Genomic DNA, 14,519 nt, shown 5'->3' with positions numbered 1-14,519 from the left:
GTAAATTTAAAAAAAGGAAAGCATATCACCAAACAGCTCGAAGTGTTATGCAATACCACTTACCACCTTGTCTGCCACAGTATGCTTTCAGTATTACAACAAGAGTATATTTGTAGCAAGGGTAACCTCAAAAGCATAAGGGCACTGGCCTCCAAAAATGAATGATTTCTGAGAATAAAGTCTGATTGCCTGAGGGGCTTATGAAAAGGACTCAGTTGCCTGGATTACTCTATATCCCCCAAAACTGGCATGGCGATACCAATCATGAGGTCCATTTGGTACCCTGTCAAAGTGCAGAGAGGGTGTTGCTTCTATCTAGAATTGGGCATAAAGAAATCTCCTGTCAGGGCTGTGTGTCATCCAGGAAATATACAGGGACAACCTTTGTACAGGAACCATATAAATTGAGGCACCGTAGTCCAGTCTAGAGTAATCAAGCGCAATGACCACAGGAATATGGCAATTGACTGGATGTATAGTAGTATCACTTTAAGATTTTTCAATTCTAAGTAACAACAAATGGAAATGCTGTTCTCCTAGGTGTCCAGGGAATGAATTAGCATCACTGTGGACATATTTCCAGGTCACAGATCTGATTTACTGGTGTGGATTGTGGAGCCATCACTTAAAGCCACAGGCTTGGGATCCTTTTGGTGCTGCCATTTCTACTAATGAGAAACTCTGCTTTGATTTAATTTAAGAAAATTGGTTGAAACCCACTGCCTAATCAAGGCAAGGCAAAATAACAAGGTCCAAAGCATCTCTGTGGGACAGTAAAAAGATCAGTTGGGTATCCTCAGTGTACATATACAATTGTATAAGTCGCTTCAGCACCTTGGCCAAGGGTAGTCTGTAAATGTTGGTGAACGATAGGCTCAATCCCAAATTAGGCTGCTAAATAACATCAAGGTAATCATTCTGCAATCTTACCTACATCTTGTTGTACAGACATTAGTCCTTGCAAGTTTAAATAATGCTAACCCGCTTCAAGTGGGTTTAGCAAACTTAATCTAGAGTTTTGGTATCAATGCAACAGACAACGCTTTGACTTCATTGACCTTAATCTCTTTACGCTGTCTGCAGATTCACAGATCATATGTTTTCAAAATGGCGTGTCTCAATAAACGATTCTACTTGAAGCTGATCACTTTTACTTTCATTTTGTTGAAAACTTCAATAACAAGAATTGTTATAAAAAAGGCTTGATTGGCACGCAAAGTCCACCACTTGAAACACCAAATACTGAGCAGCCAATATGTAGATTTCAGAGTCATGAGAGAACTACTTAGAAAGGAAGAACTATTGCTGGAAATCCCCATTTTCCAAGAAGTACTGAGACTCAGTCAACTACTTTTCCAGATGAGCATTGAGAAACTGGAATTCTCTTCCAATGGCTCTTTGAAGAGTTCTGTTCTACAACATATCCTGGAAAAGGGTGCAGATCCTACTCTTTGAAGGACATCTCACCTCAGAGGCATAATCCCAACAAAGAGATATGCCCAACTACCGTTTCAAACTGATTAGTGACCAAGCCTGCACCAACTTTAAACAGATAATGTTGTCTTCACCTAAATACCCCTTCCCTGTTACTCTACATACCAATAACCTGAACCAAACCGTCTCCGTCATCATTGTAGTTCTTAAAACTCATATTTTACATTGATGGAAGCATACCACTGCTAACCTTGCCACCCTCAAACAAATTCCTCCTTCATCCCCTCCTTCCTCTATCATTTGATGCTGTCGCTCCACAGCATTTAAATGTGATTGATTTAACTGGTCGTGTTTTCTACTGGAAGAATTATTACTCTCTCTAACATTTGTCCTCCAACCTCACCTATAAGAGACTGTACCCCTGCATTACTTTATGTGCACTGCCTTCAGTGCCACAGTTCTTGCTTTACTCATCATCTACCCCATTTTGTAACTTCCCTACTTAATAAACTGTGCCCCTGTTTTCCTCCTACATTCATTTCATACCCTCTTTTCCTCTATGTATAAAGTGTGCCTCGCCACAGTCCGCACTTTTACCATTAAAGGATGACAGGAGAATTGTCCTAGAAATAAAATTAGAAGAAAACCCAGAGAACTCCTATAGGAAATCCACCAAGGAAAATCCATATGAGACCAGATTTGAGCAAACCATGAAGATTTATTTCAAATTAAGAATCAATAAAGTGAGAAGGCAACTGTTAGTCAATTTAAATTCATTAGAGGATAAAATAAGGTTAACCACCACCAAAAATATTAGTATTACAACAGTCTGACATAGAGTGTCTCTATGAATTAAGGAAAATCTACTATCTTCAGGTATGAAATCAAACAATAGTCTGACATGGAAACTTTTCTCCTAATGAAGGGGATCACTTCTGGCAAACATTTCAATTTCAGCAGCACAGAACCAGGCCTTAAGCATGGTGTTAAGCGGCACCATGTGTTGTACTTCTAATGTTACATTAATAAAGCCAATCATCTTTCAGATGTTTCATTGCAAAAAACACAAGCCCACTCTTAAAACCCTTCCAAAATTGATAAACAAGTAGAACATTTAGCCTACATACAAGTGAAAATGATATTGCATTACTAAACAATAGCTGCTTAAAAATATGAATAAAACACAAGCAGGCTTCCGTTTGAGCTAGCGCTAGTGAATTGTTACATCGCCACAGCACCGGGCACATTTCAACTATTTTATGAAGAAAGAAAAAATGCTGTAAAAGCAAAAACATGAATGCAATTCACATTTTAAAAGCCATGTTTCACTGCAATCAGGCTAAGGCCCTGAAAATTAGTTTTGCAGCCTACTTATGCTAATTTAAGCACACAATTTTAACAATTCCTGTTTTGTGTACTCACCATTCATACTTTAACATGATTCAGCCTATCTGCCCTCATTCCCAAAGGATGGACCACTAAGCTGAATAACTTCCTGCACCAACAGCACTCCTTCATACCGCTCTTTTGCCCACTTTCATTTATGTTAAGCCCTCAATTGCTCTTGATTCTGATTTTAACAACCTCACTGATTGAATGTACAGACTTTATATTTCTGCTGAAATTTCAATTAACCCGTTATCTTAAATGCATGGTATTTTGGCCCTTGCATTAACGACTGGTCAAACTGTATGTATCCCCCGCCCCCCCAACACGCCCACTAATCCTTCTTTGTGGTATGTCTCCTGAAACTTACTCAACTATATTATTTGTGTTTATACTGATAACAATATATATATGTATAGAATACGTGGGATTCTGTAATCCCTATATAAATGGCAGTCACTAATTTCTTTATAATCGGCGACTTGTGAGGCACCAAGTCGCAGTTTTTAAAGAAAAGACTTCAAAACTCGACTATTATCAGTTATTACAGGGGAGTTCTGATGTCACAATGCCGGAGATGAATGCCGACCGACTCTGATGACACGTCAATGACCAGATGCTTCAGGTTCCAAATACATACTTCCTTCGAAGCACCAGTGAAAGGGCAACTCCCTGACATTATACTTTATAGAATCACACCCTGAGGAAGCCCCAGGCCAGATGGGCGATGTAAGGGGGTGAAACACGTGTTGGCTGTAGCTTCACCTGTTGCTTTATGGATTGCTGATCCATTTGTGTTGTACATGACTCTGACGTCTGGTAAGAGTCAAGCATCACAAAGACCTCTGAAGAAAGCATTACATTGGAATTTTCTCCTGATAAAAGAGTGATGACCGTTACTTGTTCTGGCACATCTTCAAGCTCAGCACTAATAATGGAGAAGGAGTCTCCCATTGTCAAGAATAAGTGAATCCAATCAAATTAAAGGTTTGCAAAGGATCGGGACCCATTAACCCCACTTCTTGACTACTAGCCGAGGTGAAAGCCAGGCCAGGTCACACAGCATAACTAAAGCAACAAACAGAACATTACTTTTCTTTTTTCTGCTCTATTTTAATAGCTTACAATGACAAGCAGAGAGAATATGTTTATTTTTTGCACCCCTTAGATGGTCAAAAGCAATCTTTCTGCATGTTTCTACACGTCGAGAGCTACAACAGCTTTTCTTTTTTAACTAACTTGTATTGAACTGTTTCTAATATCTGTTTGCAACAAATATCTAACAGGTTTTTGATTTAATTTTGCACTACAGGCTTTATTTTTATTCTTCATGTTTGCAAACATGCTAGCTCTTTCATATGAAAGAGCTATGTATCAAAGTTTTAAATGGTTTGTGACAAAGGAGATGGTGTGCCAATGTATTATATGGGATAAAGTGCCCCCATGGCTACATGAGAAGGATATTTCAAGGCACCTCAGAGTTCCATAACCTTATAAAGGAACTTGGTCTTCAGCCTTGTTCCTTTATATGGTTTTGGAACTCTGAGGTGACTTGATATATCCCTATAATGTACGGCAGGGGGTACTTTATCTCTAATATAAATTTATACAAGACTATTGATGCATTTTAAGCCAACTTTACTAAATGTTTTTGGGTGTAGGCCTCCTCTTGTACAGCGGTCCAACACCCTCAGGGGTCCAATTTGTATTAAAGGGCACTGCCCAAATAAATAAAATGAATAAAGAGGTTGCCTTTGCTAGATCACATTTAAATTCCTATGAGCGTTGTTACTTAATGCATACCAAATTTGCCAATAACACCTCTGTTTTAAAAACTGAGCCAAAGAATTGATTTATGCAGACTATGACCCTCCTCACCCTTCGACAATTATTAGGTTTGAGACACAGGAGGCATCTTTTCGGTCAATTGTATTTCTATTGGAAGTAGATGAGCAGCATTTGGGGAGTATCACTTTGGTGCTCTTTATTCTGGATGTGGTAGGAGAAGGAAGGGCCTTTACTGCACTCAGTAATTACCAATAAATCAGTGACTTATTTTCAATGTGTGGTAAACATCTACTCCAGTTGACTGACCTGATGAAATTTACCTGGTGAAAAATGCAAGGGGGAAAAGTAATACCCGCCACACTTACAGTTCCCATATGTGCAGCAAAATGAATCACTGCGCACACTGGAATTTAATGGGGAGAGGATGTGGCCTATCGGCTAGGGCAGTCAACCTCAAATCTGGGGAACCGGGTTCTAGTCTCGGCAAGGACGCGCAACATCCTGCGATTCTGGGCAAATCACGTAATCTCCGTGTGCCTAACAAAAATGAATATGTCTTCATGTAACGCAACTGGTGCTCGTGTAAAGAGCTCTGATACCGGACACCTTCGGGTCAAGTTTGGGCTATAAAAAACTCCGTAAAAAATAACAAGGGCAATCGTAATGGTGCCATATGACTCCGATTCGTCTGAAAATAAATACTAGGAGTCTTTCTAGATGAGATGCGTAAGGATGGGAGGGAGGGCGTTAATGAGACAGCAGCTTTATTGTACTATATGTTAAGATTTGAAGCTACATCCAGGCACTTAAAGCACTTAACGCCCTAGTGGTCCCATCAGTTGCGGCTAGTTATGCATCACATGGAGCAGAAATGGGATAAAGAGTACTTGCCTCGAGTCCCTTGACGAGTCTGTTCGCTAACTCTATTGTACGGTTGGTTTGATGAACATCTTCTTGGCAGCGGACCTTCTCGGCTATCGCTTTCTCATAGGAAGCCGTGAGTCTCCCCAAATGATTATCCAGCTCCTGCCCAAGGAATGAAGAATGAATTCAGCTGAAGGATGACCACCATTACACGTCTTTAGCATTCTCTGAAGCGATGGAGGCGCGGAGTCAATTTGTAGACAGATCAGATATATCAGGATGTGAAAGGCACACAGCAGAAAACAGCACTATGATCACCACAGAGTAAGTAGCCGGGCTGGTATTTTGATTTTACAGCGCAGGCACTGGGGAACATATTACTAGCATTTGAAGAGACTGTCTGATTGGTGTGGAACACAACACATATAATATATATTCTATAGTCACACAGGGAGGCTGGGTGAATTAGATTCGTAATTTTTTTCTCCCTTTCTTTTTTGCTGGCCTGATCACACTAAGAGTAACCACAGTTCACTTTTTCTAAATACATTTTAATAGCTTTTAACAACCACTTCATCGTTTTCCTGCGTCATTTCTCTGCTGCCATGCTAGGGATAGTGTTGGAAATTGTCAGGGTTTTGCATTGTTTGCGTGTATTGGCTGTAGGACACCTGCTTACAAATATTTCTCTTCTCATGCTAACTTCGATGCACTGGGGTAGCAGCCACAATACAGAAACAGAACAGATCAATAGCTAGCACTAATCCCAAAACCGATACTTATAATTCCAAGTGAAAGTTAACTTGCAGTTCATTATAAAAAAAAGAGCATCAGTTTTCTTTGGCATGTTAGGTGATCTGAACTTTAACCTGTTTTTTCTGCTGCATCTCCACACATTACACTCAAAATCTGTCCTCGATGGAAAAGTGGAATAATCTTTATGCAGTACACAAAGGCAGTTCTAAGATCTCTAACTTTCAAGCATACCAAAAACATTTTAAATCACCAAATTTCAATGCTTAATGTGTGCCGCTATTTTTCGTAATCACACTTTGACCCAGAAGAACAGAGATATAGGCAGACAAGGGAAAAAGCAGGAGGAAATGAGAGACGCAAAACAGTGTTAAAGGTGGAACGTAGGGTTGAGAAGAAACTGTAAGCATTTAAATAAAAAGCCACGAAGTGTAGAGTGGCTTGAAAGAAAGAGGCATGGGAGTTATGAAAAGTAGGAAGCCTTGGTATTTGGCAATCTCAGTATTTGTCAGCGCCTACATCAGGGTCCTGAAATTTTGGGACCCCTCACTTTTTTTTCTTTTCTTTCTTACATATTAAACCCTGTCTAGTTCTAGCAGTTTTAAATGGAATACATCACTGTAGGAAAGACAGACTTTTCCCCCTTATTACTCCTATTTTTTGGCTGATGCTGGTGGTTATTGACTCTGAAAGTGCCTTGGACTCTGCTAACTGGGCACAGGACCAGTGCTCTATCATCTAGGTATATGGTGCATTTCTAATTGGCAATGACAACCTACTTGTAGGTCCCTAGTATATGGTAGGGCATGTAGGTTTATAGACCCCGGTGACTTAATGCACTTAAGTATTCACTGCTGTGGTGCCTGATGTAATTTTAAAGCCAGGCCTGCCTTGCAGGCTGGTTTTAAAATAAAATGTCCAAATTTGACTTTGGAATTAAAAATACTTCCTAAGTCAAAAATAACTTTTTTTGTATTACTTATAAGTTGCCCCTCAGGTCTGGTGTAGCTGGCCCAAGGGTAGGGTGCATACTAATAAAAAGAAGGGACAAAGTAAAAGATGTTTTATATGCCATGGGAAGGAAAACAGCCAAAGTAATTTTTCCTATTGTACTGCTGCTAGACCCATAGCTAAAATGGGGAAAGCTTTATTAAACTTAATAAAGTCAATATTTCCTTTGGTGCTGGTTAGCAATATATTTCAAAGTATAAAATTAAGGGTCACAACAAATGCAACAACCTTCCAAGGTTAGATTGAATATAACTATTAAAGGAAAGTAGTTTGGCAACTTACAATCCTGAAGTTACCTAAAGCAGTCCTGTATCTGCTCTTTTCAACTGGTCTGCCTTTTTCAGCTTGAGCCAAGCTGCTCCCTGAGTAGGTGTGAAGAAGCCTGGGGCTGAACCAATGCAGTCATTTGACGTGAGGAGGATTTGCTTCCTGGAGGAGCCAGGGAGAGGAAGAGGCCTGGGGAGATAGGATTTCATAGGACCCAGGCCAGCTGCCACTTCCTTGATTTTCTTCATTTTGATTTTTAGAGAACAGTACATTCTAGGTCAAAAATATGCCACACTTCGCAAGAAAGTGGTTACTTTACCCTGATTGGTTGGAGTGCCCCACCCTCCTTACCAGCAAAGAATGGAGGATAATATGAGAGAGTTGCAGAAGCTCCTCATAACACTACCCGGAAAACCAGAAGAAGAAAGACTCCCCTGCTGGACCCTTGAACTGCACCACAGAAGGCTTGCACTTGGGAGGACTGCCCCTGCTGCACTCACAAGGTTCCACAATGAAAGGACTGTGTCTGTGTAAAAGGAAAAGGAGTGGACTCCCTGATCAGCAACAGGTACAACAGAGCTGGAAGAAGTCACCTGCAAAGCCAAGGAGAGAATCACCCCAGCTGATCAGTTGCACATTTGTTTTTTCTAGATATGCAGGTGCATTGTGGGAAATTGAGTCCTAGCCACCAAGAAGCAATCCAGATGCTCTGAATCCTTAGCCAGAGCTAGTGGACCCTTAAATTTCCCCGAGGGACACTCCACAAGGAAGATCTGTGGACAAAGGAAACTTTTTGCAAAGTTTTGCAGAAAGAATCCAGGAGGAGACGGGACAACGTCTAGCCACTGACGTTGACTCGCCGATCGGATCTACCTTGCTGGTTCGTCCCACTGAAAAGCTGCGGATAGAGCCTAACAACAGGAGCCGTGAACAACTGCTTTGAGACACTCCCCGTCGTTGACGCCGGAGGATCCGATGTCCGTCATTTCATCAATCCACTAAGCTGCAGCAGGCCACCGTCATGAACAAACTCTGGATCTGAGGAGCCAGAGGAATCAACATAGGGAGAAAAGCTCCACGAAAAAGACTAAGTCCGAAGGGAAACTACTGACTGGGGCCTAGCGCTCCGCCTATCCGACCCGCACACCACAATGGTCATCCTAAAAGTCTGACTTTGTTCCAGTCCAGCGCAACTAGATAGAAGCATGTTCTAGCAGCGAACAACTCCTGAATTCGTTTTTCACTACTGGGAGGCCTATGTATCCCATAGGATAACTTTGCCTTGCCTTACTACATTTAACAAGTGCTAACTTTTGCTGAGGAGCAGGTGGGAGGTTTGTGTTTGGTGTCTAAGAAATGTTAATTTACAATCCTCTTAAATGTCAAAGTCGGATTTTACGTTACAATTTTGACAATGCCAAGTTTAGAAAGTTTGCATTTCAATACCCTAGCTATTTTGTGCCTTCAGCTTGTTCCTGGGTCGTATGACTGGGTATAGTTGACAGTTGGACTTTGTTTATTACACCGAGAAAGCCACAAAATATAGGGTTTCGGTGTGGCTGGATGGGCCAAAACTGGCAGGAAGCGGGGTGGAGCTGGGCACAGCACGACTTGCAGATTAATACACTCTGCCCTGCCATCACACAAATGACTTCACACCACTTCATTGTTCATGCAGTCATGCTGAAGCCAGGGCAGTGGTGGTAGGAAACCAGCACTTCAAAGGGAAAACTCTAGAAACTTCTCCAACTTCAAAGAAGACACCAGATATATAATTAGGACCCCCAGACCCACTCTTCAGTTGACTTTCTTGATCTGCGGAAGAGCTGTCAGAAGACTGCCTGCTGCTATAGCCTGCTGTGTATTTTAGAAGACTGCTTTGCTGCACCTGGAAGTACTGCTCTGGTGCCTGAAGTCTGCCTTGAACCATCAGAGGCCTGCACTTCTGCTTGAGCCCTGCTCCACTTCTTGATCCCAGGACTACCAGAGTGACTCCAAGGGCTTGCTAGCTGACCTCTTGATCAGGAACAGAAAAGGCTCCATCCATCTTGAACACAGACCCAGTCAGTGATTTCTGACCCAATAAGCAGTGCCTCTTCAGTCCTGGTCCCTTCGGAGTGGTGTTAAAAGTGCCCAGATAGCCAAAACCCAAATCGTGGGACTTAATAACAAATTTGGCCCAAAAGTACTCTGAGAACGGAGAGAAGATCGAGACCTATGTGCTTGTCGATCTGCCCACGGTGCATCTCTGGTCGACCTGACTTTGCAGAAGCTCCCGCTAAGTCCTTCACCCACAGAAGTAAATCCTGTTCAGCGGTCCTTCATATAAGGCAGGGGTAGTCATAAATATTTACTGAGGGGCCAAAGGTAAATGTTTAGGGTTTGACCCTGGGACTCATTGGTGGGGGCAGGAGGGTTAGAGGAGCAAACATGGATGCAAAGTAAGATTGAAAACAACAAATGTATGATTTCTTCCGAAATCTACGTAAAGCATACATTTCTGTATATTTTGTTATGTCTTCTTCTTCATGTGTTTCCAAACCAGAGAAAATAGGTTGAGAAAAACTCACCTTCAAAAAGCAGTACTGAAATAAATAAATGATTTATTTTTAAAAAAGCGAACATGATATGCTAAGTGCCTTAGAAATGTGTTTATTTAATCAATGGTACATTTCTGCAGTGCCCCTTGTGTGTAATGAAATCTATTTTTAGATTATGATAATAAAACTGGGAAGAACTCTGACATGAAAGTGGCTGCTTTCACTGAATCAGGCTTCAAAAGTCCAAACAAAGAAATCTTCACTGCAACTTTGTCCAGAGCTCCCTGACGACAAAGTCTCCTCCTCAGACACTGTCTGCCGTCTTGCCCCTGTCAGGGTCTAACCATGGCACCTGCAGTATCCACTTGCGTGAGGAGGTGCCATGAACTACAGTTCCCAGAATGCCTGGGGAGGAGGGGCCTCCCAGTATTTCAGGCGGATTGGCACGTCAGCCGGCTTGCATAATTTCCAATTGTGAGAACGGTGTTTCCTCGCGAGTACAGGATCCGATGTTCTTCCGTATTGGAAGGAAGAACAAATCCTTCAGGCTCTTCCTTTCCCCAGTTGCCTGCTGGTACGCAGAGCGGTACGTTCTTCGTTTTGAGTTTGACTCGCGGTGATTTTTGCACCGGAGTCAAGAGGGAGAGTCTTCTGCACCCAGCACCGGGAGAGGCGTTCTCGTCATTGAAGATGCGTCGGTGCCTTGCTGTTCTTGTTTCCGCAACGCTCAACTTCAACGGCTGTTAGAGTCCTGAAGCTGCACGGACTCGTGCAGCTGCTTGATTGCGGGGAACCCAGCGCTGGACACAACTCGATCTACAGAGCAACGCAGCCCAGCAAGGTACTGTGGTGGGCTCTCTGGGATCTACAGCCAACTTTGGGGTTATTTTTTATCCGGAGTTTGAAAGCAAAACACCGGTGTGTTCTATTTTTGTTTTCATTCTGTTATGTTTAACTTGGAACAATTGTGTTTTCAATGGGAAGAATAAGGGATGTTCATTTGAGTCGGAGACTGGAGAAAAACAACATTGACTAAAAAGCCTGTCCGTACTATTTCGTATGCTGAAGAAAGCACCTGTAATCAAGGATCAGAGCTTGGGCTACGGGCTCAGCCCTACCTACCTTCTAGCCTGGAGTCTCTTTCTTTCTTCCTGTCCTTTTCTTTTCTCTTGGTTTCTTATTGAAGGGAAAGACAAACACAAGGGTATGTATGAGTAGGGGAGGCGGCTTAATGAATGAAAGGAGGGGCGAGCTGTGTGAGGTATTAACAAGTGTGTTCTATGGTATAGGTATCTCCTCCTACAGTGTGAGAAGTATCATCACTGAGTAGTGAGTTGGATAGTGGAACACAACTGCCTGTGGAGCTTGGTTTCAGGTACTAGACCGCTTAGTGAGATCATATGAGAGTAGCTAGAGAGTTGTAGTGTATTAATCATTGTGTTTTCTGTTTTCAGGTATCCCTTTCCCCGCTGTTCCTACCCTAATTCCTTTCCCTCATTTGATCACCTCAATACTCTGTACAATATAAGTTAGAGTTGGGGAAGTCGAGAGGTGGACCCCTTTGAGCATCGCCCGGATTCTGACTCGATCCTGCGGACGCGACAGAATTACGCATCCACGATTATTACTCCTCCCAGTCTGGGCGATTCACAGGGATGGCTTCTCTGGACAAGGCCATGCAAGCATTGGTTGCCATTCAGGAGGAATTGGTAGCGTCTAGAGCGAGAAGGGATCGATAGACAAGCCAGGAACCCGTTTGACGCTTCCACCTCACAGATACAAGTTCATGTCCCTCCACCCATACCTTTGGCATGCCCAGAAAGATATTCAGGGGATCCCTTAAAGATCCAAACCTTCTTAACACAGATCATGTTACACTTTTCGTGTAAACCTGCTTCTTTCCCCAACAACCACTCAAGGGTGACGTTTGCCATTTCAGATTTGACGGGTGACGCGACCAATTGGGTGGTCCCTCTGGTGAAGTATGACAATCCAATACTATCAGATTGGAATGCTTTTCGTAGGGAATTTGAAAGGGTGTTTGATAGACGTGCTACCATGTTCAGCGCAGACCGAGAATTGCTGGAGTTGAAGCAAGGATGGCAGGATCGGATTATGTATTTAACATTGTTTAATCGGTTGGTAGCAGAAACTACATGGCCTGAGGAGAAGCATATGTCGCTCTACTATCAAGGATTGTGGGACGACATGAAGGACGTGTTAGCCCAGATAGACCCCGAACCCACTAATTGTACTGACTTGGTGAACCTTACTTTAAGTCTGGATCACCGGTTAGCAGAAAGGGGAGGGGAGCGCAGAAGAGGAGACAGGTCATACGCCCCTGTGGAGAGGGGAAACAGATCACTGAATACTTCTAATGAACCAGAACCCATGGATGTGGGAGCTATTAGGTCACCTTTATCCAAAGCAGAGAGGGAGAGCCATAGAGTGCAGGGTCTCTAGATGTACTGCGAGAAGAAGGGCCATTTCGTTTGGGAATGCCCTCATAAACCCAAGGGGTCCGGACCTTTTCGGTCAAACATGAAAGTGGCAATCACTGCATTACAGGCTAGCGTTACTGACGGTACCTCCAAGGAGGTAGGAGAAGTGGTTGCACAACAGAAACAGGATTTGAAGCTGCCCTCTTTGGCGGCCTTGGAAGCCAAAGACACTGAATCACATATTGTACTTTCCATGACGCTTATAGCAGGGCAACAAGTTCACCAAGTATGGGTGATTATCGATTCAAGCACCACAGGGAACTTTATCGATCAGGGCTTAGTGAAACATTTGGAATTAAGGCGCATCTTTAGAGAAATACCTGAAAAGGTATTGGCTGTGGATGGCAAACCTATCAAGTCAGGTCCCATCACTGAACAGACAGAGAGACTAGTGTTGATCCTGAAGGGGGAACAACAAGACCATGTAGAAAATATAACTTTGAACATTATTGAAGCGCCACAATATGAGGTGATATTGGGAATGCCATGGTTATGGCAACACAGTCCGTGTATGTAATTGGAAAGAGAAGACAGTGGCGTTCCAGTCAGAGGAGTTTAGGAGACACTGTTTGCTTACTCCAGGTTCTCATCTTTTGGCTCTTACGCTGAGATACCATATAGCTACCGCTGCTGAACAAGAGACAGTACTTCCCGTTGAGTATGCATGTTACAGGGAGGTGTTTAGCAAAGAAAAGGCAGAAAACCTCCCCCACATCGCACTTACGACTGTCAGATTGATCTGATCGCTGGAGCTACCATCACTTCGTGTCGTGTATACGCCATGTCGGAGCCAGAAACAAAGCACTTAAGAGAATACTTAGACCATTATGTCGACATCGGCTTCATAAGGCCCTCTCGCTCCCCTGCGGCTTCACCCCTTTTCTTCATTTCCAAAGCTAATGGAGATTTGAGGACATGTATCGATTACCGCATGCTTAATAAGAACACAGTAAGGAATCGATACCCTCTTCCACTCATCTCGGTTCTGTCAGATCAGGTGAGAGAGGCTAATGTGTACACCCGACTATCTCAGGGGGGCATATCACCTGGTCCGTATCCGTGCGGGAGATGAGTGGAAGACGGCCTTCAAGACGCGGCATGGATTGTTTGAATACTTAGTTATGCCCTTTGGGTTGTGTAACGCCCCAGCAGCTTTTCAGTTCTTTTTAGACGATGTGCTCAAGGACTTTGTAGATAAGTTTGTGTTCGTCTACATAGATGACATCCTGATCTACTCCCGGGATCAGGATATACATGTGAAACACGTTTCTCAGGTGCTTCAGAGACTCCAGGAACAGAGTTTATTCTGTAAACTGAGCAAGTATGTCTTTCATGTGTCAGAGGTGGAGTTTTTGGGGGTGGAATTGAGTCCATCGGGTTGAGCATGGCTGAGAGGAAAGTGGAAGCGGTGCAGGAGTGACCTGTCCCGAGAAATGTGAGGAAGGTGCAGTGCTTCCTGGGGTCTGCCAACTACTATCGTAGGTTTATCTCTCATTTCTCCCATCTGGTTTCTCCGATTACTCATCTGCTACGAAAGGGGATGACTTTTTCTTGGAACACTGAGGCCATGGAAGCATTCGCCTTTCTAAAAAAGGCTTTCACCACGGCCCCTGTACTGAGACACCCACAGACCGAGATTACATTTATCGTGGAGGCCGATGCTTCTGATGTAGCGGTTGGGGCGGTTTTGTCACAACGTGACAAACACACAGGTCAGTTGCACCAAGCGGCCTTTCTGTCCAAGAAGTTGACTATGGCAGAGCTCAACTACACAGTTGCAGAAAAAGAGTTGTTGACCATCAAGAAGGCATTGCAGGAGTGGAGACAGTATTTGTGGGGGGCTCAATTCCCAGTTACTGTATATACCGACCACCGAAACCTACAGTACATGAAAACAGCCAGGCAACTCACACAGAGACAAATGTGTTGGATGTTATTCTTTGCAGACTACGATTTTGTAGTAACCTTTCGTCCT

General features: G+C 43.1%; 1 protein-coding gene across 1 annotated transcript in view; it reads right to left on the bottom strand.

The window, feature by feature from the left end:
• Positions 1–14,519, bottom strand: part of DNAH11 (dynein axonemal heavy chain 11) — a 3,007,685-nt gene that overhangs the window by 901,885 nt on the left and 2,091,281 nt on the right. Inside the window, exon 62 of the mRNA XM_085631597.1 lies at positions 5,500–5,634. Within this exon, the coding sequence (XP_085487723.1) occupies positions 5,500–5,634 (135 nt within the window). The remainder of the gene's footprint in view (positions 1–5,499; positions 5,635–14,519) is intronic.

Source organism: Triturus cristatus, chromosome 10 (assembly GCF_964204655.1).
Source record: "Triturus cristatus chromosome 10, aTriCri1.1, whole genome shotgun sequence".
Lineage (NCBI taxonomy): Eukaryota > Metazoa > Chordata > Amphibia > Caudata > Salamandridae > Triturus > Triturus cristatus.
This window is presented reverse-complemented; position numbering and strand designations above follow the sequence as displayed.